Source organism: Neophocaena asiaeorientalis, unplaced genomic scaffold (assembly GCF_003031525.2).
Source record: "Neophocaena asiaeorientalis asiaeorientalis breed wild unplaced genomic scaffold, Neophocaena_asiaeorientalis_V1.1 scaffold118, whole genome shotgun sequence".
Classification (NCBI taxonomy): Eukaryota; Metazoa; Chordata; class Mammalia; order Artiodactyla; family Phocoenidae; genus Neophocaena; species Neophocaena asiaeorientalis.
The window spans coordinates 10,715,401-10,737,054 of NW_020175528.1; the positions used below are offsets into that span (position 1 = coordinate 10,715,401).

At 41.8% G+C, this 21,654-nt stretch overlaps 3 protein-coding genes across 7 annotated transcripts in view; 1 reads left to right on the plus strand and 2 right to left on the minus strand.

Moving 5' to 3' along the window:
• The window catches only part of P2RY14 (purinergic receptor P2Y14), a 55,237-nt gene extending 52,347 nt beyond the window's left edge, over nt 1-2,890 (minus strand). The window contains exon 1 of the mRNA XM_024769081.1: nt 2,700-2,890. The gene's annotated coding sequence lies outside the window, so the exon portion shown is untranslated. The remainder of the gene's footprint in view (nt 1-2,699) is intronic.
• Nucleotides 1-21,654, plus strand: part of MED12L (mediator complex subunit 12L) — a 313,136-nt gene that overhangs the window by 164,738 nt on the left and 126,744 nt on the right. The window lies entirely within an intron of this gene.
• GPR87 (G protein-coupled receptor 87) overlaps nt 16,922-21,654 on the minus strand; it is a 24,738-nt gene continuing 20,005 nt past the window's right edge. For 2 of the 5 annotated variants that reach the window (XM_024769074.1, XM_024769073.1), the window contains one exon: nt 16,973-18,450. In XM_024769074.1, the coding sequence (XP_024624842.1) occupies nt 17,408-18,450 (1,043 nt within the window). In that variant the 3' untranslated portion in view covers nt 16,973-17,407. Of the gene's footprint in view, nt 18,451-21,654 lie in introns of all 5 variants that reach the window. The other 3 variants (XM_024769075.1, XM_024769072.1, XM_024769071.1) reach the window with 3 other exon arrangements.

A 21,654-nucleotide genomic window follows, 5' to 3' on the forward strand; every position in this document is an offset into this window, starting at 1 on the left:
ACAGCGTTCCTCTGCCCTTTCCTTTTGCATCTGAAAAAGCAAGGTGGGTCACCAGCGGCTCTGCTGGAGCCATCTGAGAAAATGTGGCCAGGGTTCTTGCTCTTGGTGCATCTGTTCCAACTGGCACAGTCTGACCCGGAAACACAGCTTCACCATGTGCCACCAGTGTGGGCCATCAGTACTCTGCAGGCTTTGTCACATTGGACTAAGTGAACTTGCTAGAATTGCGTCACGCAGAACTCCTACCTAACTGCGGAAACAATGCTAGCTCTGTGTACGTTGGAAAAAAACCCCCCAAACCTCCAATATTTCTCAGTTCAGCAGTTGACTTCGGAAACATCATAGATCTAATGGGAAATATCTGTTTGTTTCTCTTTCTTTTTAAATCAAAAACAATGGGGGGTGCTTTTGCTTTTTAAGCATTTATTCATTATTTTGCCCTCTCGTTAACTGACTTAGACTGAATGAGAAACACATAGATAGATTTATTAGTCAGGCAGATGTGAATGTGGGATTCACCGTAGATCAGTGGTTTTTAAAGGGTGGACCCCCAGATCAGCAGCTTTACTATCACCTGGGACTTCGTTAGAAATGCAGATTCTCTGGCCCCAACTTACTGAATCAGAAACGTTGCGGAGTAGGGCCCAGGGATATGCGTTTCAACAAGCCCCCGGTAATTCTGATGTGTAGCAAAGTTTGACAGGCACTGTTGTAAACGGTTTTATGTTATATCTTATCTGTCTGTTTTGGTCTACAGAGGTATTGAAATGTCTAAATTATGCTTTCCAGTGGTCTGATATGTAATTTCATACACATCTGCTTCGATTAAATGAGTCTTTGTAATAATAGTGAAAGCAATGATGATGTCAGCCAACATTTACTGAACTTTCTACATTACTGTGTTAAAGATTTTACAAATAATATCTAATTTAATCTCACAGTAGTCTTGTGCTAATATCATCACTGTTTTACAAATAGGGGAATGGGACTCAGGAGCTTGGTAGACAGGCCTCTTGGAGGGTGGTTTCTTAGTATTTTGCTGCCTGGTGTACCCATTAGCTGTTTTAATGTGTCTCCCCCCCCCACCCCCACCCCAAATTCTCCTGATTTTGAGAGACTGTCTTTTTCTACTCCTGTCTCCTTCCCCCTTTTGTGTCCTGTTTGAATATGTCAAGGATAATTATAATTTTATGTTTTTAGAGTAATTTTTCTCCCCAGTATATGTGTGTGACACTAGATTGAACATTCTTCTCACCAGGGAATTAGAAATACTGTCCTCCAAATGCATGATTGAGGATGAAAGTAGTTGAAGAGGATTGAAGGACATGCCAATTGGCGATTGGTGGGACAGCGTGGCAGGGCCGGGAGGGGTGTAGCAGTGGGAAGGCTGGGCTGACTGAAACCCTGTGGGGTGCAGGTACCTTCCTTGTGCCCAGGGGCTCAGGCTCACTGTGATATCAGCTGGGTAACCTTGGTCAGGGTGGTTACCTCCTGTCTGCCTGCTTCCTCAAGTGTGAAATGGGCACTTTCACATCTCAGCAAACAGTAGTTTTTTTTCCCCACGCCCTGCCCACTCTCCCTTCCTGGGTCTTCACGCTTTGAGTATCTTGGTGTCCCCTCATTTCTTCCTTACTAAGCTGTAACAGACACGACAATCTACAGTTTATGTGTATATTACCAGTGTGTAATGTGTACATATGTGCATACTTTTATGTGTGTATTTATAGATTTTATTGAAGTATAAAATTTATGTTCACAGATCATAAAAGGTTATTTTAGAGTGAGTGCATTGTTTTATTTATTTATTTTTTTAAACTTATCTAGGTTTTTTTTTTTTAGTGCCAAAGCTGTTTTCAAGTCTGTAAGTTTTAGGAAGATAAATATGCAAGCTATAGAGTATTTTCTGTTTTACCAGTGTGACCTTTGGTTCACTTTCCCCATAGAATTAGGCATCCTTGCTTGAAAAAAATATTTCTGATTGGTTCACTGTGCTGACAGTGTGGATCTGCGCTAATTCCCCTGTGTGTCCTATAAATTTATAATGTTTAAAGTATTTTAAATAATTTAGCTGGTTAGTCCTAGGCCATAATAAGTTAACATGTGAACTTAAAGTTTTGCTACGCACAGGATAGATGTTTGTGATTCACTTTCAAGGTAAATACATACTTTACTAGGTATTAATAGGGTTAATTTATCCCAAGAACAACAAAGATAAAAGCTTTTATCTATATGAATATATGTACAAATAGATACTAACTGTATATCTATGCCTACATGACCTGGCCAACCAAAACATACTCACACTGACTTATAGGTATTATTGTCATAATTGAGTTTGCAGTTTTTAGAGGCAACTTTGATATATATCTACAAGCTTTTGAAATGTTTGTCCTGGGTGAATACCTTTTAAGCATTTTCTCTGATATCGCCTCATCACAGATGTATTTTGACAGCCACAGTCGGAAATCCTAAATAATCATCGATGATAAAATTTCTGATTTGGATCCCCAAACCAGCACGAGCAAATATATTACTATATCAACCAATTATAGTTCTCAAACCCAAAGTAACTTACTGAGAAATGGGGACAGTGCAGTGGTACTTGGCACCACTGCCGCCTAGCCCAGAATTCTCCTCTTCCATCCTCATGCCCCCTTCACACACCCTGATGTTCTTTCATGGAAAAGCTGTTTCCTTACCTGTTTGTAGCCCTTCATCTGTGAGTCAAACAGCATTCATTTCAGAACATGTCTCAGTGGACGCTCCAGGTTAAGACTGTTCTATGCAGAGTTCTCGCTCGTCTTCAGGAACAGATGAAAATCAGGAACTTGACAGAAACCATGAGATAGTAGGTCAGCTGTCACTGCTGAATTGGTCCGTTAGTGCTCACTCAAGGTCGGGAAATGGAAACAAGGAGGAAGAGAGATGTTTGGATCTCCGTGCGTGTCGGGCTGGCCTCCGTGCTAGTTCCTTTCCTTCAGCAATCCCTAAAAAAGCGTGGTCCTTTTTTTTTTTCCTTCTTGAACTTTTTTCTACTTTTTTTTTTTTTTTTCCTCCCCGATGTTGCCACGTCATCCGGCAAATGAACAGCCGGGCAACAACCCCAGCAGGTTTTCTTTGTAAACTTTGCCATTTGCCAAATTCAACATGGGGTAAAAGGTGGAGAGCTGGTGGGGTCACTGAGGTAGGAAGACGTGGCTGTAGCTACCACACCCTCCTAAGAGGAAACTCTCGTGGGGGAGACAAAAACTTCCCTCTACCCTTCTAGATTCCTGGGGCTGGCCTCAGAATTACGTTGACATGAGACCAACTAAAAAGTCTAATAACATGTGTACATGGGAGAGACCCAGGAAAACTGAGTAACTCACCAAAATGGCAGAAGCCACCACCTCAAACTCCATCTTCAACCAAAGACAAGAGAAGATGTTGAGGTTAGTGGTCTGGTAATTCGAAGGCGGGGGGAAGGCAATTCATAGGAAGATGAAAGAAGAGCCAGTGTTTGGTAAACAAACGTTTGCTGTACCCTGTACAGAGACAGTGGGACCCCGAGAGGCATTTTAACAAACAAATTCTGCTAGGTTCCTCCCTGTCTACACACCTAATTCATATTATACTGTAGGTATCTGTAGTGGTAGCTCCCTCCCTGGAACAGGTCCTCTCCCTAAATTCTTTTAGGCAGTTAGGGGGGTAGGTCAAAGGTTCCTGAGTCTTTGGTGCCTGGATTGTTTCCAGCTCAAAATAATTAGCAGGCCTAAGAGACACATTTTGTGGGGGGGGGGGGCAGGTTTTGCTCCCCGTTCCTTGTCAGCGGCCACACGGTGTAACAAACAGGTGGTGAGCGGGGCTCCCGCAAAATGTGGAATTAGTATTTGAGTAAAGAAGCATTCTGGCATCCATGACCCCATCTGTTAGATAAGAGGTGCTGTTATTGTTATTTTTTTTCCCACATTAATTTTTCCATATTTAAGCATTACTGACAAATCTTGGGTTGGCCAAAAAGTCATTTCGGTTTTTCTGTAAGATGTTATGGAAGAACCCAAACGAACTCTTTGGGCAACCCAACAGCTCCCGAGTAGGACTTCAGAGAAACTCATCATGCGTTAATCTTTCGCTAAGTGTGTGCTGCTAGTGTTACTGTTTGGAAAGTGAGAGGCAGGAAATCTCTGTATTTTGGGTTTCTTTCAGGTTGTATGATATAATTCGTAATGTTCCAAGGAGTGCTCCAGTGTCTTTCCCACTGAAAAATCGTGTGCAGTTAGAGATGGAAGTACTCAGAATTGGGCTGCAAATCCCTCATCAGAGTGTGTGACTCAGAACCAGATAAGGAATTCTGCCCTGGAAGGCTCTTTATTAGGCTGCTACATTGCAGGTGTGTTCTCTCAGGTGGTTCCACGGCCGAATTGTGGGCTCACAGTTTAACGTGTCAAGTTCAATTTGACTTAAAAACATAACGTACATTTGCAGTCACAGTGGTCAGTGGTACTTATTTCTGTGCTTATGATATGCCGGGTGCTGTTCTAGGTACTTTACGTGCACCTACTGTGTAATGGGCTGTGTTCCAGGCACTGGGGATGAAGTAGTGACTAAATCAGACCCAGGTCCCTTCCCTCATGAAGCATATTTGCTTATTTTGAGTCTTACATACAAACCCAGTAGTCACTACTGATCCTTAATAGACTCGGCGGAGGCCCCGAGGGACCCAGGGCTGGTTTAGGGAAGCTTCCCACTTGGCACTGCCTGGGTGCACCCATTCTCCCTCCCTCCCCGGTGCCCATAGAGTCCTGGCTGCTGCTTTGACCCCTGGGGCTCAGAGCACCCCTTTGCCTACAGAGGCTTGCTAGCTTCAGCTTGCAAGGAGATCTGGTGGGCAGATACATGTAAGGACAAAGAGACCTAAGGACGATGACCAGGGCACATTGCAGAGTCCTTCAGATGTAAACATTATGCCGATGAAATGGATGATTTGGCACTAGCAGTCTCTGAACTGTGGCTCTCAAGACTTCCCTGACTTATTGCAGGAGGCTCTGTTTATTCTGACGGTCTCAGAAACACCCATTATTTGTCCCCGTGCTCTCTTGTGCTTCTTGCCTTCTCCATGGGGTGCCCCATGTTTGTATGCAGCATGACTCAGGTGGAAATTACCATTAAATTGAATTCACTGGATCTGCTTGTTTTCCTCTTGATACCAGCATTTGCAAAGTCCAAGGCCAAAGGGAGAGCCCTACAGGTGGTCACCTGATGGCAGGTAGTCCTGCCAGATAAGTGAAGTAGAGCAGGTGTAAGACCCTTGGGGACTGAGGAATGGTGGAGAAGTGGAGAGCTCATGGCCCACCCAGGGGTGTGGGGGGGCAGCTGCTCAGCTAGACCTTGTCAGGGTCCAGTGTTGCCTCCTCTGTGGATGGGCCAGTGTTGTCAGAACCTCAAGTGGTGATTGCCCTGTTTTAAACACTTCTTTGTGTTTGTGTTTTAACTCATTGCGCTCTCACAACAGCTCCATGAGCTGGGTGGGTTCCACCTCTTTCTTAATAGATGAGGAAACTGAGGCACAGAGATGTCCCACAGCCCCTAGAGTTGGGATTCGGACGCTGGCAGAGCCGCTCCTGGAGCTCGTGCTCTCAACTGCACTTTTATGTCTCTTCTGGTTTCACGTGCCGTCTAAGTCAGACACTTTTCAAATTGTGTAGGCCTGATGTCTTGTGGGCCGAAACGGAACCTGACTGACTGACTGGCTCGTGGGAAGCCGGTTCGTGGCCTCTGCTTTATAGCAGTTGTATCGGCAGGTCGCCGGGGGACTCAGATGAACACTTGTCTGCGAGGACTGGATCAAAGCACAGATACACATTCTTTCCCACACTTGATTGAGGAGCGCTTTCTTTGTATCGGATCCTGTCACAGCCAGTTTACACAGGAACCATTTGAGGGACAGCTGTTTATATTTTTACAGATGAGAGAGTAGAACTTGGGAGAATGTAACGAAGTTGCTCAGGCGAGGAGGTAGCTGGGCTGGACTTTGCAGCCAGAGTTTAGATTCAGAGTTTAGGATTCCTTCCCCAGTTCAGCGGCTCTTTTCTACAGCCACGTGAACAGTGAACGCTGGTTCATTAATTCGTCAAACATCTGAGAGCCGGCTCCTCTAGGCAGGATAGGCCTTGTTGGGAGCACAGGAAAAGTGTATTTTCTCATCAGGAAATGCTGGTTGTACGCAGGTGTGACATTTTTTTAATCTGAGGTAAAGAGAGTGATGGCAGCAAATAAGTGGTGAGGGTAATAATGATGATAGATACCAAGGCGAGTGGTAGAGTTAGTGTTTAAGGCTGTGCTTGCCTTGGAACTGGGGAAGATGAAAACATAAGGATCCAGGAGGAGCTTGGTGAGTTGTCTGTTCATCTTGTCTTCTCAGGATTGCATGTTTCAAGACAGAGTGTCTGACTTAGGAGAGTTTTTGGCTATAGGAGCTTACTGCCAGCAGGGCAAGGGCACCACGTCCTGTGGTTTCTCTTCAAATGTTTGGGAGGCTTTTAAGAAAAGCCTGGGGCTACCACCTCTTCACCCCTAGGCGGTCCTCCTTGCCCTCTGCTCACCTGGGGACTCTGAAGCAGTTCTGACTCTTTTAAGGTCATTGTTTATATTCTTGACTGGTCATTGACACCAGCTGGGGAGCTTTAACGAAGCAGATTCCAAGACCCTACTTCAAATGAACCAGTCAGAGTCCTTGTTTCTGGCTCAGAAATCTATATTTCCAAAAGTGTCTGGGTAAGTCAGAAATGTGGCCACGTGTGAGCCTCCCTGCCTTGCTGTTTCGGAGCCTCTGATCTTACTAGCCCTTGGAGGAACTTTTATCCTCCGGGCAGATGTCCTGCCTCCTGTTTTGTCTAGCTCCCTCCAGCTGCCTGGCCCTAATCAGTTACCGCCATAGCTTTGGACGCCCGTGCAGACCCTGTGCCCTGAGAGCAGACATTGTGATGATCAGAGAGAGGAGAGATTCATAGGGAGACCTTGAGACAGAGACTAGGGCTAGAACATCCACAGATTCGGTGAAACCCAAGGAGGAAGTGAGAATATCATCAGGGGCTTATGTAGCAAAAACAAGAATGTCTGACTTCTCCTGGGGCCTTGAGTTTTATATTTCAGCCTGTCTTCTCTGATCGTTTTTTTTTCCCTATTGGATGTCAGTGAATGATGTAAACCTGTCCTTACACTGTCTGTTGTTACTCCTTCTTTTTAGCCGGGAGGTTTTAGGAGTGGAGTCTTCCTTTCTTTATGCACCTCACTCACCCTGTCACCCAGATATTAAAAACTGGCCTCAGGTGTCCCAGAGTGTGGAGCTTGTGGAAACCTGGGCATATTTGTGAAAGACGTAGACATATTTCAATGCAGGATGTAAAGTTGGCCCTGCAACCATTTTGTATTTCCTTGAGATTTATGCTGGGCATTTTGTGGACATGCCTAAATGTAAAGATTAGCTTGTATACATTTTTTTCTCTATTAGAAATGGAAATAAGTATCTTATTAATGTTTGCAAAAATATTTTATCTTGACAAACTATTGATCCTATTTTGTGTATTTTAAAAAAGAGGTATTTTGTTCTGATGATTAACGACGCAAATAACGTGGCTTTATTCAACACTAGACACCAGTTTCAATACAAAATAAATAAAATAGTAACGATGATGGTAATAATAGTAGTAGTATTAGTAATAATAATATGTAGAGGGCATATTTCCTGCTTCCAGGATTCCAAAAAGGAAAAAAGACAACATAATCGATGTTTTGTTTTCCTACTGTCTCTGATGCTTTGATTTATGCCGAATAGTTCTCTGTTCCCTCAGTGTATTCCCATTTCCCTTTGTGGAACCCTAGGATTAAAATACCACGGGGCTTCATCCTGATTAATCTCAGAACCCTCCACATAACCGGGTATGACCGTCAGCCCCAGCCCACCCCATATGCTCACACATGCACACATTTCCTTTCCCCAGCATTGTTTCCAGGCGGGACTCTGCCTTGTCAGTTACAAGACTGGTTATATATAAACATCTCTTGTGTATTTGTGTACAAATAGAGTGAGTCTAACACGGGGAATCCTCCAAGGTCTGTTATCGTTTCCAGTCATTTTCCATCCAGCCTGGCAACGACTGCCTTAAAAGCTGGTTTACTTTACTTCTATAAATGTCTTATTTTGTTCCTTACTCCAAAATCTTTTCTTTAGGTACAAAAACAACTTTATTGTTACTGCCTTATCCCCAATTTTTCCCACTTGCTTCACTGGACGGTTAGCCACACTAGAGCAATTTGCTTTTTCCCACTTGCTGTCTTGGGGACTTACTCACGTTAGCCCTATATAATTATGCCATTTTTTCTGCATAGCTTTGTAGTATCCCATAATTTATTTAGTCAGTCCCTATTGATGGACATTTAGATAGATATGGACATTTTCAGTGAATCTATTTTAACTTCAGGAGCTCTTTACTGGGTTACATTGTTTTAAAAAAGTTAAAATAAAGCTTTAAAAAAAAAAATAAATAAATAAAAAATAAAGCTTTGCTGACAAGTGATTTAGAGCGGTGTGTGTGTGTGTGTGTGTGTGTGTGTGTGTGTGTGTGTGTGTGTGTGTGTGTGTGTGTGTGTGTGTGTGTGTGTGTGTGTGTGTGTGTGTGTGTGTGTGTGTGTGTGTGTGTGTGTGTGTGTGTGTGTGTGTGTGTGTGTGGAGAGGGGGTTATGTTTGCAGACAGGATTCCACTGGACATTGAGAGATATAGTGGGTTAAGGATACAGAGAATTTTAGTACAAGGCTTAATAGAAACATTATAGGAAAGTGCAGAGAAATTTAAAGGAAATGAATTTAGGGAATTCCCTGGAGGTCCGGTGGTTAGGACTCCACACTTCCACTGATGAGGCCCAGAGTTCAATCCTCATGGCCAAAAAAAAAGAAGAAGAAAGGAAGTGAGTTTGGAAGTTGCCCTCGAAAAGGATCTGTGAAGGAGCTGGTGTCTGAAATGATGGCTCTTTTATGCCTAGAATGGGGTGAAAGTCAATCTGGGAGGAAAAGAACAGTGTAAGCTAAGGCATCAGGGAAGAAAAGTCAGCCGAGGCGGGTGGGGCATAACGTGAGGATATCTTGATCGTCATGGTGAGGCGTTCATAATTCACTGTACCATGACGCCTTCGAGCTTTGTGATACAATAATTGAAGACGTGCTTTAAAAAGTGTGATCTGGTAGAAAAACATGGAATGCAGACATGCCTTTTTGTGTTTCTCTATGTGAAGCATCAAATCCTGCCAAAGTCAGTGTATTGATTTAGGATAGTGGAAGAGTGTGGCAGAAATTATGTCTTTAAAACATAATTAGTCACTATACTGTAAAACAGTGCTTTTTTGTTTGTTTATTTTAACCTCTTGAAATGAGCGACAGGCACGGAAATTCGTTAGCAGTTGTGTGCTTACCTTTATCTGAGAGTTATTGGAGAAACAAATGTCTGGTACGATAGCTCCACCTTCTGGAAGGTTGGCACCAGTAACAGTTCATAAAAAGAATTGATATGTGCAATATTTACATATTTTGTGGACGGCTAACAAAAACCTCACTTTGAAATAGGCACTGACGTTGAGTCATGAGTTGAATACCCAGTCTCAATTAGTTGAATTGCTCAAACAGGTTTTCTGTGTTGCTAAGATTAGACTGGGTTTAACCTTAAGAATCAGAAAGAATGAATTTCAGTTGATGATATTAGCAAAGAGTCAAAATTGAGAACTCATAGTCACAAAAACAAAATCTCAGTGCATGTATTTCCTCTTCTATGTATGGATTTTTGGAAAGGTGCTCATAAAGCCAGAGGGCATTTTCTTTTATCCCTCGGAGTCTCCAAAATGTATCCTTTCTCATTATTTCCATACTGCTCTTAAGACTCAGTTCACCTGTCACTATCCCTGGGCGTGTCCCTGATATCTTGGCATTGTTCATATACTTCCCACATGGCCTGTGTTTTTATATCAATCTCAGCTGGAGTGGGCAGTGGCTGCCTTGGTTGGCTTGTTTTGGTCTCACCAGTGCCCGCTCCTATAGCAGGCTCTCAGAAATGTTTGTTGAGTGAATGTGTGTTACCAAAACACACAGGGGAGAGACAGGGAATATCCCGCAACTGTATGCTCTGGTCCTGTAGGTAAAGATAAGAGAGACGATGGAATTAATCTGAAAACAAGGACTGTGGATATTTTTAAATACTGTTAACCCAGTGGCATCAAATCATCTACTCATTTGTATCTGCCCACTTTTGAGTTCCTTCCGTAGGTTTCTGGACCCCCGACCTGCATAATGATTCATCCTAGGATGGGTCCCTTAGAGGATTGCGCGCTGCTTTATAAGACGGTTTATTTACTTAGCACTCTGACGGCTCAGCTTTTTTAGTAAATCGTTAGAACAAGTTAGGAAAATGAGCCCTCAGAAGTCACTGAGAGAAGCTTCGGCTAGAATGAGAATCTTCGGCCAGAAAGAGACTCATAGAGAATGAATACTTCATTTTTATTATGTCAATGAAAATAATAAACAATCTGTAACAGGAATAGAAAAATGTTTGATCTGAGCCAAACTGAGGACTAAAGCCCAGGAGACAGCCTCTCAGATACTTGAGGAACTGCTCTGGAGAAACATGGTTTTCAGCACAGTTTTATGTCTTCTCAGAACAGAGCACATAAAACAAGTCAGGGATACATTCCTGCATGGTTTCCAAAAAAAGATCGGCACGTACACAGTGAGTCAGTGTGGCCTTGGCCCCTGGGACGGGCGTCTTGTCATGGAAGGAGGACCAACGCTGGCACCCCAGGAAGGGAAGATTTTAATCCTTACTTTTAACAAGGGCCTTTACTTCTGGTCTGTGCACCCTTTTCTTTAATAATTAAAGCAGATGTACAGTATACATTTGATAGGTCACAAACAGGCTGTTCTGTTAGCACGAAATTCAAGTCAACTCACGTATAGGGCAGAATGACTTCCCCGTGCCTCGATATCAGTTAGATAAACCTTTTATCAGTTAGATAAACTTTCCCAGAGTTGTTCTGACAAATAGATGTCGCCTGTTCCGGCTGCGTGATGTGTGAAGAGCAGGCGCTAGCATGTTGAGGGGAAGGTTTTGTGGTGGGGAGACTTCAGCGAACTTGCCTGATGTTAACTGAATGCTGTGGGTGAGCTCATGCAGCTTTTTGTTGTTGTTGTCCCCACCCCCCCAAGACTAAGCACACCTGATATTTGTAGACTCAGTCTTCTTCTCTGTGCAGCAAACTGCTGTTAGCTAGAGCACGCTTGTATGTGCTTCTGCTTTGCGCGAGTGTTGTGTGGTCCTCTTCGGCAATTCAGTTTCCTTGGCAGCGTGACCGAGAAATTTTTCTGTGGTTTTAGGCCATTAATGCTGTAGAGAGCTACGTACCTGTTTAGTTCATATTTGGAGCACAGCAGTGATTCTTAGGCTGTTTTGCATGGACCAGTTGGCGTCATCAGAATGAAGAATCAGTGAGGCCAAGTTTCTGTGTTTAGTCCTCAGGTGAGCTGTTCAGGGAGCAGCGGTGCGTGTTGCCCTTGTCTTATTCCCAGGGATCACGGGGTGGGTTGAATGAGGACGGATGGTTCCACTTGTGTGACTCCATCATGACCGGAAGGCTCGTTCGGATCCCATGTTCTACTCCTCCTTCGCGAGCCTGGCAGGCTTCCTGTAGGGGGTGTTTATCTAACCCGAGTTGTAGTTCGTTGGTGACGTCAGTGCCCTCAGTGGCCCAGCCTCCTGACCAGCCTGTTTGTTTAGTTGTCTCGACGGAGGCCTGTGTGTTGGAAGGACAAATGCAGCCTCCCTCTCTAAAATCCTGTTGAAATCATACCAATCATAAATTTCGTACTTAGTCGTTAATAGTGGGACAAAAGATTTGTGATGGTTTTGCTGTAGAGGAGAGAGAGAATTTAAACTAGAATTTAGCTTTTGTGTTCCCTCAGGAAGCCAAGGCAAATAAAAATACTCAACTTGGGTGAGCTGGGTTCTTAACTGTGGCGTTGAACAAAGCCGCTAGCAGCGACCACTAACCTAGAAACCGTTATCCACCCACCCAGGAAACCTCCATTAGAGATTTTTGTTGAATACCTGCTCCTCCAGCATCCAGGGCTTCCCAGTTTGTGTTAGTAAACTGGATGGAAGAAGCTTCACTGTGGGGCCTCTCGCTGATGAAATGGCTGGATTCCCTGAGCCCTTTTTCCTTGTCCTAAGCTGCTTGTTTAACTGGGTAACGCAATCCTAACGTAGACGCGAATTTTCAGATGCGCTATGCCCACGGGTTTGCCCGCACTGTCTCAGTTTACACCCGTGCCAGCTCAGTACGTGACACTTTCACTCTCAAAAGTTATCTAGGTTTTGATCCTGAACTATATGCTCATCTGAATTATAAGGGAATAAAAAGATCAAATACGTGTGATTGATAGGCTTAACTTAAATAGGCTTAACTTAATGTTCTCTTAATAGTGAGTATAATCTTTCATATTTAGTAAAGAAATTATTGAGGCTTTGCTTAAGGGTGCTTCTCAACTTCAACCCCAGCCTTATCTGCAGTGGTGAAGTAGTTTGTGCTCCTAGCATTCGGTAACATAAATAATTGGCAAGGCTTTTGGTCGTGTCATTAATACCTTGAGGCGTGCGTTTCATTTCAGCATGGAGCCGTGGTTAAAGCCAGAACTTCTGGAGCCAGGTGGCCTGAGTCTGGATCCCAGCAACAGCTTTTCTGACCTGTGTGACCTTGAGAACGTTAGGGTAAGACTGGTGCTTCCTCAGGGGTTTATCAAGGGCATGAAGGTAGTTGATGCAGGTCAGGTGCTGAGAACGATGCCTGCTGTGTAGGGAGTGCCCAATAAAAGTTAGCTATTTTTATTTCATTAGAAAATAACCATTGAGTGTTAAAAGTACTAGGCAAGAAGAGTATGTGAGGGCCTGGGACGGAAGGGAGAACCTGAGGCCTCTAGCAGCAGTGCCGGCAGTTTAGAATCGTGGTGCAGTTGGTTTGTTTTCTCCTCTCAGCTGGGCGTACGTACGGTGGGAGGTGGGAGCCAGGTTTGCTGTGCTCCCAGGTCCTTGCTGGTCCATGAGACGACACAGCCTCCCCCGGCCTGAGGCAAGCCCGACGCAGGGCCAGGCCGGGTGGAGGCCTAGCTTGCCCACTGTATCTGAGGGCAAATCTGCAAGATTTGGTGCAGGGCTGCTAATAGGGGTGAGGGCAAGAGGGGTCATAGGATGACTCAGAATTTCCAGTTCAGGTGCCTCGGTGGATGGTGATGCTGTTAATCAAGTTCCAGGGTTAAGGAGCCTCCTTGGATGAGGTAGAGAAAGCGATGCAGTCCATATTTTTATGGTCCCACACTACCGCGCAAAGTGAGGTCTGTGTGTGTAGATAGGTTGTATTATGTCTGGCTTTCACATCACTGTACTAAAAATAGGTTGAAATACATCCCACAGAAAGAGTGCATTGGGTTTGATGGGGTTGAGAAGCCCTGATCTAGATGATTCCAAATTTATATCATGTAAGTGTTCTGCCCAGTATTCATGTCCTTTTATATTTATTCATTTTTCCATTGTGTTTAATGGTGGCATTTCTCTAGCTGCATAAAACACACATAAAATTCTAAAGACACTGGTGATATGGTTCAGGCTTTTTGAGGAAACACAGAGATATTTATTTTTGATACTTGACAGATGGCTTCACTGTTACTGAAAGTATTTTGGTTTGGGCTAGTAGTAACAAGCATGGGATGGGGTGTTTAAGGTCTGTTTCTAAGGACTATTTGAAAACCATCATAGGTTAAGGAGCTGAGTCATGTTTGTTATACTAAATCTATTAGCCCTCGTTATACATGCTGTGTGTTTATATGTGTGTCCAGGTTAACATGTCTAGAGTGTTGTTGGAAAGTCTTGTTTATAACATTTAAACCTAAACTTAGACTTGGAAACTTCGGGCGGTCTGGTGACTAATTCTAGCTTCTTGTTCATAAGCTAGGCTGATCTAATCAGATGTGTGGCTCATTTCTGAGAACTGCTGCAACCAGTGGATATTCTCTGGCCTTATTCAAAGAGAAATTGGCCACTTTATCAAGAACACTTGCCAATGAAGCTGTTTGAAAGAAAGGAATTTCCAGTTCCATATCTTGCGTTTTCAAATGAGGAGAAGAAAAGATAGGTGGTCTGATAGCCACATTACACCATTATAAAAATCATTTTAGATGATTTCTTGTTATTGTAGCTTATAAGAAAAACTTTAGAATATTCAAAATAAAAGTTGCCATTTGAATCCCACGCATTTCTTGATACGTTAAAAATTTTAACACTGACGATCTTATTCCTCCTTCTTCAACTCTAATAAATAAACTCTAATAAATCATTTTATATTTAATTAAAATTTTTTTGTATGTCAAGAAAGAGCAGCCAGTATTTGTTCCATTTTCCCTGTGAAATCCATGTATGTTGCAGCCTTTTTAGTTTTTTTAACATCTGTAAGATAATTTCTTATAGGTATTAATTATTTTTTTAAACATTTCCAGCATACATTTGTCTGGGCAGCTCCAGGACTGTTTTTGGTGTACATTAGCATTAGAGATGACTGAAGGAATACTCGGGGGAGGGGGGAAGGGTTAGGCCATGTTATTGTGTAGTCAGTCACAAGCAGTAAATAGGACAGGAGTCGTTTTCTTCAGTTGTTTCATGAATTTTACCACTAGATGGTGCTAGAGGGCTGGGGACGGGAGCTAAGTCAGCATCTACCAGATGTTTATGTTGAAATTTGAAAATGTTTGATCTTAAGAAATGTTTACTTTTATAATTTACTTAGATATAGCCAAAGATTATTGTAAATATAATGTTAGACTTTTTTTTTTTTTTTACATGGTATGTGCCTAGTAAGTATTTATTGATTTGATAGCTGTCTTTTTGCGGTGTTCTGTCTGGGAGAAAACTCTCTATTTATGAGATTTAAGTGACCCCACCAAGCTTTATTTTGCCCTTGTTGTTTTTTTGTTTATTTTTTTCATATATATCACATTTCTCCAAAATGATCATAAAATTTGTGGTTTAGGTTGTACTGTCTCTATGCACAATTTTGGCTTAGCTATTTACCTAAATTTATGGATTTTCCTTGTTACCATTCCCTTGAAGCTTTAGTTGAGAAAAAAATTATGGTATACTGTTTGGAAATGAGAAGAAAATGGTATGAATGGTATAATGAATATAACAGAGTTAGTAATCCACTGAAGATTTTCTATTAGTCAGTTTCTCTGCATGTAAGTTTTATAAGTAATAGAAAAATTTCTTTTTGAAAGTATCCGAATATGTTTCTCATTTGCATAAAATAAAGAATAACTTTGTTATTTATTGCTGCCTTAAGAAGGTCCTGAAATATTGAATATAATCCAAAGGCTCCATGTAAGAAATTTTAGATTTCAAGTTTAAGATTGTTTCCAAATTATCAATTAATTAAAAACCAGTCAAATAGAATTCTTGTTTTCTTCAGTATTAATGCAGTAGTTTGTATTAACTTATGACACCAGCACAATATTTTATGCTGTTCCTGTTGATATTATGTTAGTTATATAAATGATTCATTCTTGGTTGGCCTGGATAAGTAATTTTTGTGACCACAATGTGAGCATTGGTGTGAAAAACAAGCAGTATGATTCTGATGTTTTGGTAATGTAGCTTTAAAAAAATAGGGATAATCCTTTCTATTTTTTTCCTGAGTCAATGTTTTAAGATGTCCCATTGATTTAATCATGTAATTTCAGAGAATAAATCCACCCTTACATAAAATGTACCCACTAACTCTACAGCAATCCAATTTTAGAAACATGAAAGTGGGATTGAAATATTTTAAGGACCTCTTAGACTGAGGCCTGAATTTTAGAGGATTAAATGAAGTCTGGGGTTTGGTAAATTTCAGAGCACCAAATGGAGCCATTGATGCTATTAAAGATGGTAGGTTCTTAGTTTTTAGGTTCTGAGGTGAACATGCCTTTAACAGAATACACACACACACACACACACACACACACACACATGGAAGTGGGTAGTATCACTTTTGAGTGGGATATTTGACTTCTTTTTTGCTCACTTTAGCTTTTTAGAATTAAGCAGGCAGATCGTTTACAAGAGTCTAAATAAAATATCGCACTGTTTTGCATGTGTATGTCTGCTTTGTCTCCGTTAACCGGTAATGTTCCCTTTTCCTCAGCAAACATGCCTTCACTCCTGTTCTTTTAATGCTCCCCTGGTTCCTTGTTGAGTGTTAGGAACAAATGAGGCATCTAGTCAGTGGTCAAGCAGCTGAAGGCTTTGAAAAAGAATGAAGGCTCAAAGGTTTATATCGAAGCAGAAACTATTCTAAGATTTTAAAAGCTACTCAGTCTTTTTTGACTGGATTTATTGAGCTCTGTTCTTCTACTGAAGGTGTTACTTTTAAACTAATGATATCCCTATTAATGATGGGATATAGCTCAAAAGGAAGACTATTTTAAAACTCTAGTTTTTCTAAAATAAGGACTATTAAGTGGCTTTTGAATAAACTATATATACTTGATTATTAACCAAGCCTTCACATTCTCTTCTCTACCCTTAGTACAGGAGGATTCAAATGCACCATAGGGTATAATAATGTCAAACATAAGTTCAGAGTGTTTTATCCAAAATCTACTTGTCTTAATACTCTCTTTTTTTTTTTTTGGTCAGACTTTTTTTTTTCCTCTGAAATAATCTAAGTTTAAAATCAGTTAATTGACTTAAGCCTTTCAAATGCGTTGCTTAAAAAAAACACAGTTGAACTTTCTTGCCTACCCCCCACCCCTCACTGTGCAAGTTTTTCTCATATGCATAAGACATAAATAAACACAGACAGGGGATCATGGCTAAAGGTTGTGTATGGGCCATAGATACAATGACAGAAAGATCTAGCAATCCATATTCACTCAGTTACATCTGCAGTGAATGAGCTGTGTTGAAAACAGCATTTTCTTTCCCAAATCTTAGGGATCCAGGTTAGATAGAGTTCCCTCTACTTCCTCTTCTTTCAGAAGTGGCTTCAGAGCACCAGCATTTCCTGGAAGCATTTCTTGCCGTGCGCTGGCATCGCTGTGGCCTTTTCTGCACCTGTAATCTGCTCCTTCAACCTTGAGCCATGATCCCTGCCACACAGCGACACACCACCTCTTGTTAATTTCACTTTTTTGGTATGCCTTAATGTTTTTCTCAGTTCCAAATTATACCCCAGTTTCATATCATCTCAGTTCTCTTTTCATCCATATTTCGATGGGCTCAAGCGAGGGTAATCGAAAGACAAATTTATTTACAGTTTGTACACATTGACTTCGACAAACAAGGGAAGCCCTGGTGGCCTTTAACTCCTACACATCAGTATAATCATAGTATATGCGGACCTCTGATCTTCTGACACTTTGCAGTGATCGGATGCTCTCACTCCTCGTTCTCATATTTGATTTCTTGAACAGCCTTCTTGAGAATGAGCGGCACATAAAAAAGTAAATTATCGGATCCAGGCACACGTTGCACGCAGACAAGAAAAGCGTCATTTCTTTGCAGTAATATAGGATTTCGTGTGCCGATTCATCTAAGAGTCTGTCCAGGTGACTAAAAGTGAAAGGAATCCTGCACAAGTGATAGGGTAGGAAACAGGTGAAAAACACGGCCACGACCACTCTAATGCTCTGGTTATGTCTTCGCTTTCGGCTGGACTGGCTCACGAACTGCCTGCTGGATTTGTGGATGTACCTGGATATGGCTATGTAACATCCTATCAGCATCGCCAGCACAACCACAAACAAGCAGCTATTGACATAAATGATGGCCTTGTGCCATTTCACTCCCAAAGGACTCTTAAGTTTCATGCACTCATGAATATTTTCCCTAGTTGGTTGACCATTTGTTAGAATGATGTTTGGCAAGGACAGGATAGCCATGAGCACCCAGACACCAAAAGACAAAATCTTTGTAAAGGTTATGCTGTACATGCGAGAGTCGCCAAACGGCTTTACCACCTTCAGGTAGCGATCAATGCTTATCAGCCCGAGAAACACGATGGAAGTATACATGTTGGCGTAAAATAAAACCGAAGTGTATCGGCAGAGGATAAACTTGAAGTCCCAAGGTCCAAATCCTGCATCGTGGACTATTCGAAATGGAAACGTCAGCGTCATTATGAGGTCAGCAACCACTATGTTCTTGAGATAAAATATGAAGCTGGTTTTATTCCTAATGTGGAAGAAGATCCACACTGCTAGACCATTCAGCAAGATGCTTGCCACAAAGATGACGAGGTAAAGCCCAGGCAAGACGACGGTGTCGAATTCGTTGTTAATGGTGGTGTTCCTTCCGGGTCCATCGCTTGTGTTACTTGGGGTGTGATTCCCTGGACCGTGCAGCTCATTATCTGTAGGAGAAGCGGGGAGACGTCACTTCAGTGCTTTGATGCATGCCCTACAGAGTGCTGGGCTTCCTCACAGGCTGAACTATTGCCGTTTCGGGCTAGTTAAAAGATGTCTTTAGTAATTTAAAGACTCCAGTTTATTGCACTGTGATTACTTTGAGTGCCTAAAGAATTGGTGGCCTCACACAACGAGGTCCTACTGTATGGTGCAGGGAACTGTGCTCAATTTCCTGTAATAAACCATACTTGAAAAGAACATGAAAGAGTGTGTGTGTGTGTGTGTGTGTGTGTGTATAGAACTGAATCACTTTGCTATACACCAGAAACTAACACAACATTGTAAATCAACTATACTTTAATAAACAGACGAAAAAACATTAAAAAAAAAAAAAAAAAGAACTGGTGACCTCACCCCTAAATCCCCCACCCCCAAGTCCCATGAGTAAAATGTGAATTTCTGGCTCTCTATACTGACGGTTTGAAAATGAAAATAAATATACCAGTGAAAATTATCTTGATGAGATTTTTAATTCAGTGTTTGATATCCTTACAAATAGAATCAACAAAATTTGGGAGCAGAAAATTAGAATTTTATGTAACAGAATGGTAGCATGTGGTTATTCTTTTAGTGCAGTCTTTGGCAGGCTCTTTGAAATATCTTTTTCTCTCTCTTAGTTTTAAGCTATTTAATCATCAAGAATTGAGAAAGAGCAAAACTAGCAGGTCATTTTGAATTTTTTGTCCGTGACTTTTTTTTTTTAATAATACTTAAGAAACTTTAGGGACCATCGTTAGGAAGAGAAATAAAAAGGAACAATTGTCATTAATATTTAAATTCATTCTCAAGGAGGACAGTTATTGAAAATAATTGCAGTCTGGTACCTATTTTAATTTACAAGTCTAGATTATACGTATTGTGCTGAGAATATGAAAATTTTAAACCTTTTGCTATTTTGGAATTTTGAGTTCGTGTAGTTAAAGGCCTGTACCATACCACTGTATCATATAATCAATGAAATGGTTTATGAACATTGGATTTGCCTGACAGCCATGAGAACGGGCCTCTCAGATCTCCTACTGCAGGGAGTGTAATTGATGGGCGACTCCAGCTCAGTGTTCTGAACCCAGCACTGTTTTCTTGCTGATGCCATGCTTTGCATGGACTGCTCCCAGCCAGTAACTGAGCACATGATACTAAGACAAGCCTGTTCCTGGGACAGTAGGGGTTTCTCTGATGAGTGACTTTGGCTGGATGACTTTTCATCAGTCTGGTCAAAACTTTCTTCAGGGCTTCCCTGGTGGTGCAGTGATTGAGAGTCTGCCTGCCGATGCAGGGGACACGGGTTCGTGCCCCGGTCCGGGAAGATCCCACATGCCGCGGAGCGGCTGGGTCCGTGAGCCAGGGCCGCTGAGCCTGCGTGTCCGGAGCCTGTGCTCCGCCCCGGGAGAGGCTGCAACGGTGAGAGGCCCCGTACCGCAAAAAAAAAAAAAAAAAAGAAAACTTTCTTCAAACTACACTGAAGTCTGAATCTTCCTCCTCTGCCTCCTTGCTCCCCTCTCTCTTCCACAGAGGTCAGACCTGCACAGCTGTCAGCAGTCCCTCTGGGCAATTGCCCCCATAAATCTCTTGACCATCCAGTTACATTTTGTCTTTTTTTTTTTTTTAAACTGGAGCTAACAATTTACAAATGAACTGTTTGGATGTAAGTTGACAAGGAAGGTCATTTCTGAATTTTCACATCTCACTAATAATGTTTACTATAGCTACAGTTATGTTTTGGAATGATTTTGTTTTAGAGCTAACAGCATGAATTTAGCCCTCATTTCCCTACATGACAGGCGGCGAAGTATATAGTTTGTTTCCCTTCTTTGAAGAAGCGAACCTAGGAAGATAGCTTTGATGATTACAATCCAAAAACAGGTTCTTAAATTGTTGCCTGAAATTTAAGTGTAGGCTCTTCCCGAGTAACCTTGTCCCCTTGCTGATTCTTTCCCTTTTATTCTCTGCTACAAGTGTTTTTAAAAACTGGTATTCCTGGCTTAAACGTCCTTACGCAGGCTGCTAATTTATACCCGGACTAGCCTGTTATGATGAGACCCACAGTATTATTCAGCTTTACAAGTTTAAAATGCCTGATTCAGCTGCCATCTGTACTCCTGTTGCCAGTTTCAAATGTTGTCTTGGAACAGGATCGTTCAAGCCTGTCTTTAACTTAATGAAGTGTCTCAGTCTTGGCCTCTTCTGCTCCATCAGATCTACATCAGCATCCATGCCCTTAGAAGCTTCTTAAGATGTGCAGCTTTACCTGGGTTAAGGTACCTGCTTGACTTAATTTCCCCAATTAAACTATTAGTTACTTTCATCTAACCCAGAATAGAACCCTAGGGGAAGTAGAGAGAGGACAAGTAACTTTTAAACAGGATAAGTGGTCTAGCTGAGGGACCCAGCCTGAAAAGGGGCAGCTACATCATCTCCTGAAACACTGGTTATACCTTGTAACAACTACTAACGAATGATTTTCAAAACCATTGTAAATGCAAGTAGAATGGTTCACGAACCATAGCATAATAGGCATGGAGTATTTCCACCCTTAGTGTCGGCTCTCTGGATCTGCTGTGCTTTTCCATTGTGGAACGGAAGGACCCATACTTCTCAGGGTTGGGTAGGGATTTTGTATCTGTTTATTATATACTTTAAAAGTTTTAATTGTATGAACAAGCACTCTTACTAAATGACGATTTACTGATCAGTTATGTTTATTATCAAACACAGTCTTAAATCAGCATGTCAGAAATAGTCCTTAAAGATACTCTGAGTCATAAATAATATCAGGTATGAGTAACCTTGTTCCACGGTGATTATTGAACCGTTCATGGCTTTGAGACAGTCTGCTGAGCATGTCACCTCACAGTTTTACTTCTTTAGTTTATGTACAGGATTAACGTTTTAGAATATAGGACTTCTTAATTCAATGGAATAGGCTTGGGCTTGTTTATTACTTCATTTACAAATTCTACATTTACGAGGCAGCTTAAACAAATTAGTGGTTAAAGCCTGTTATGGGTTATCCTATGCAATAAATATGGTAGTGGAGAGAAAAATGGTTCCTGCGAAGCAGGAATAACCATCTGTGGGTTGCTCTGGAAGGTTCAGAACTTAATATAGAGAGTTCTGTGTGACACAGATTTTTTTTTTTTTTTTTTTAA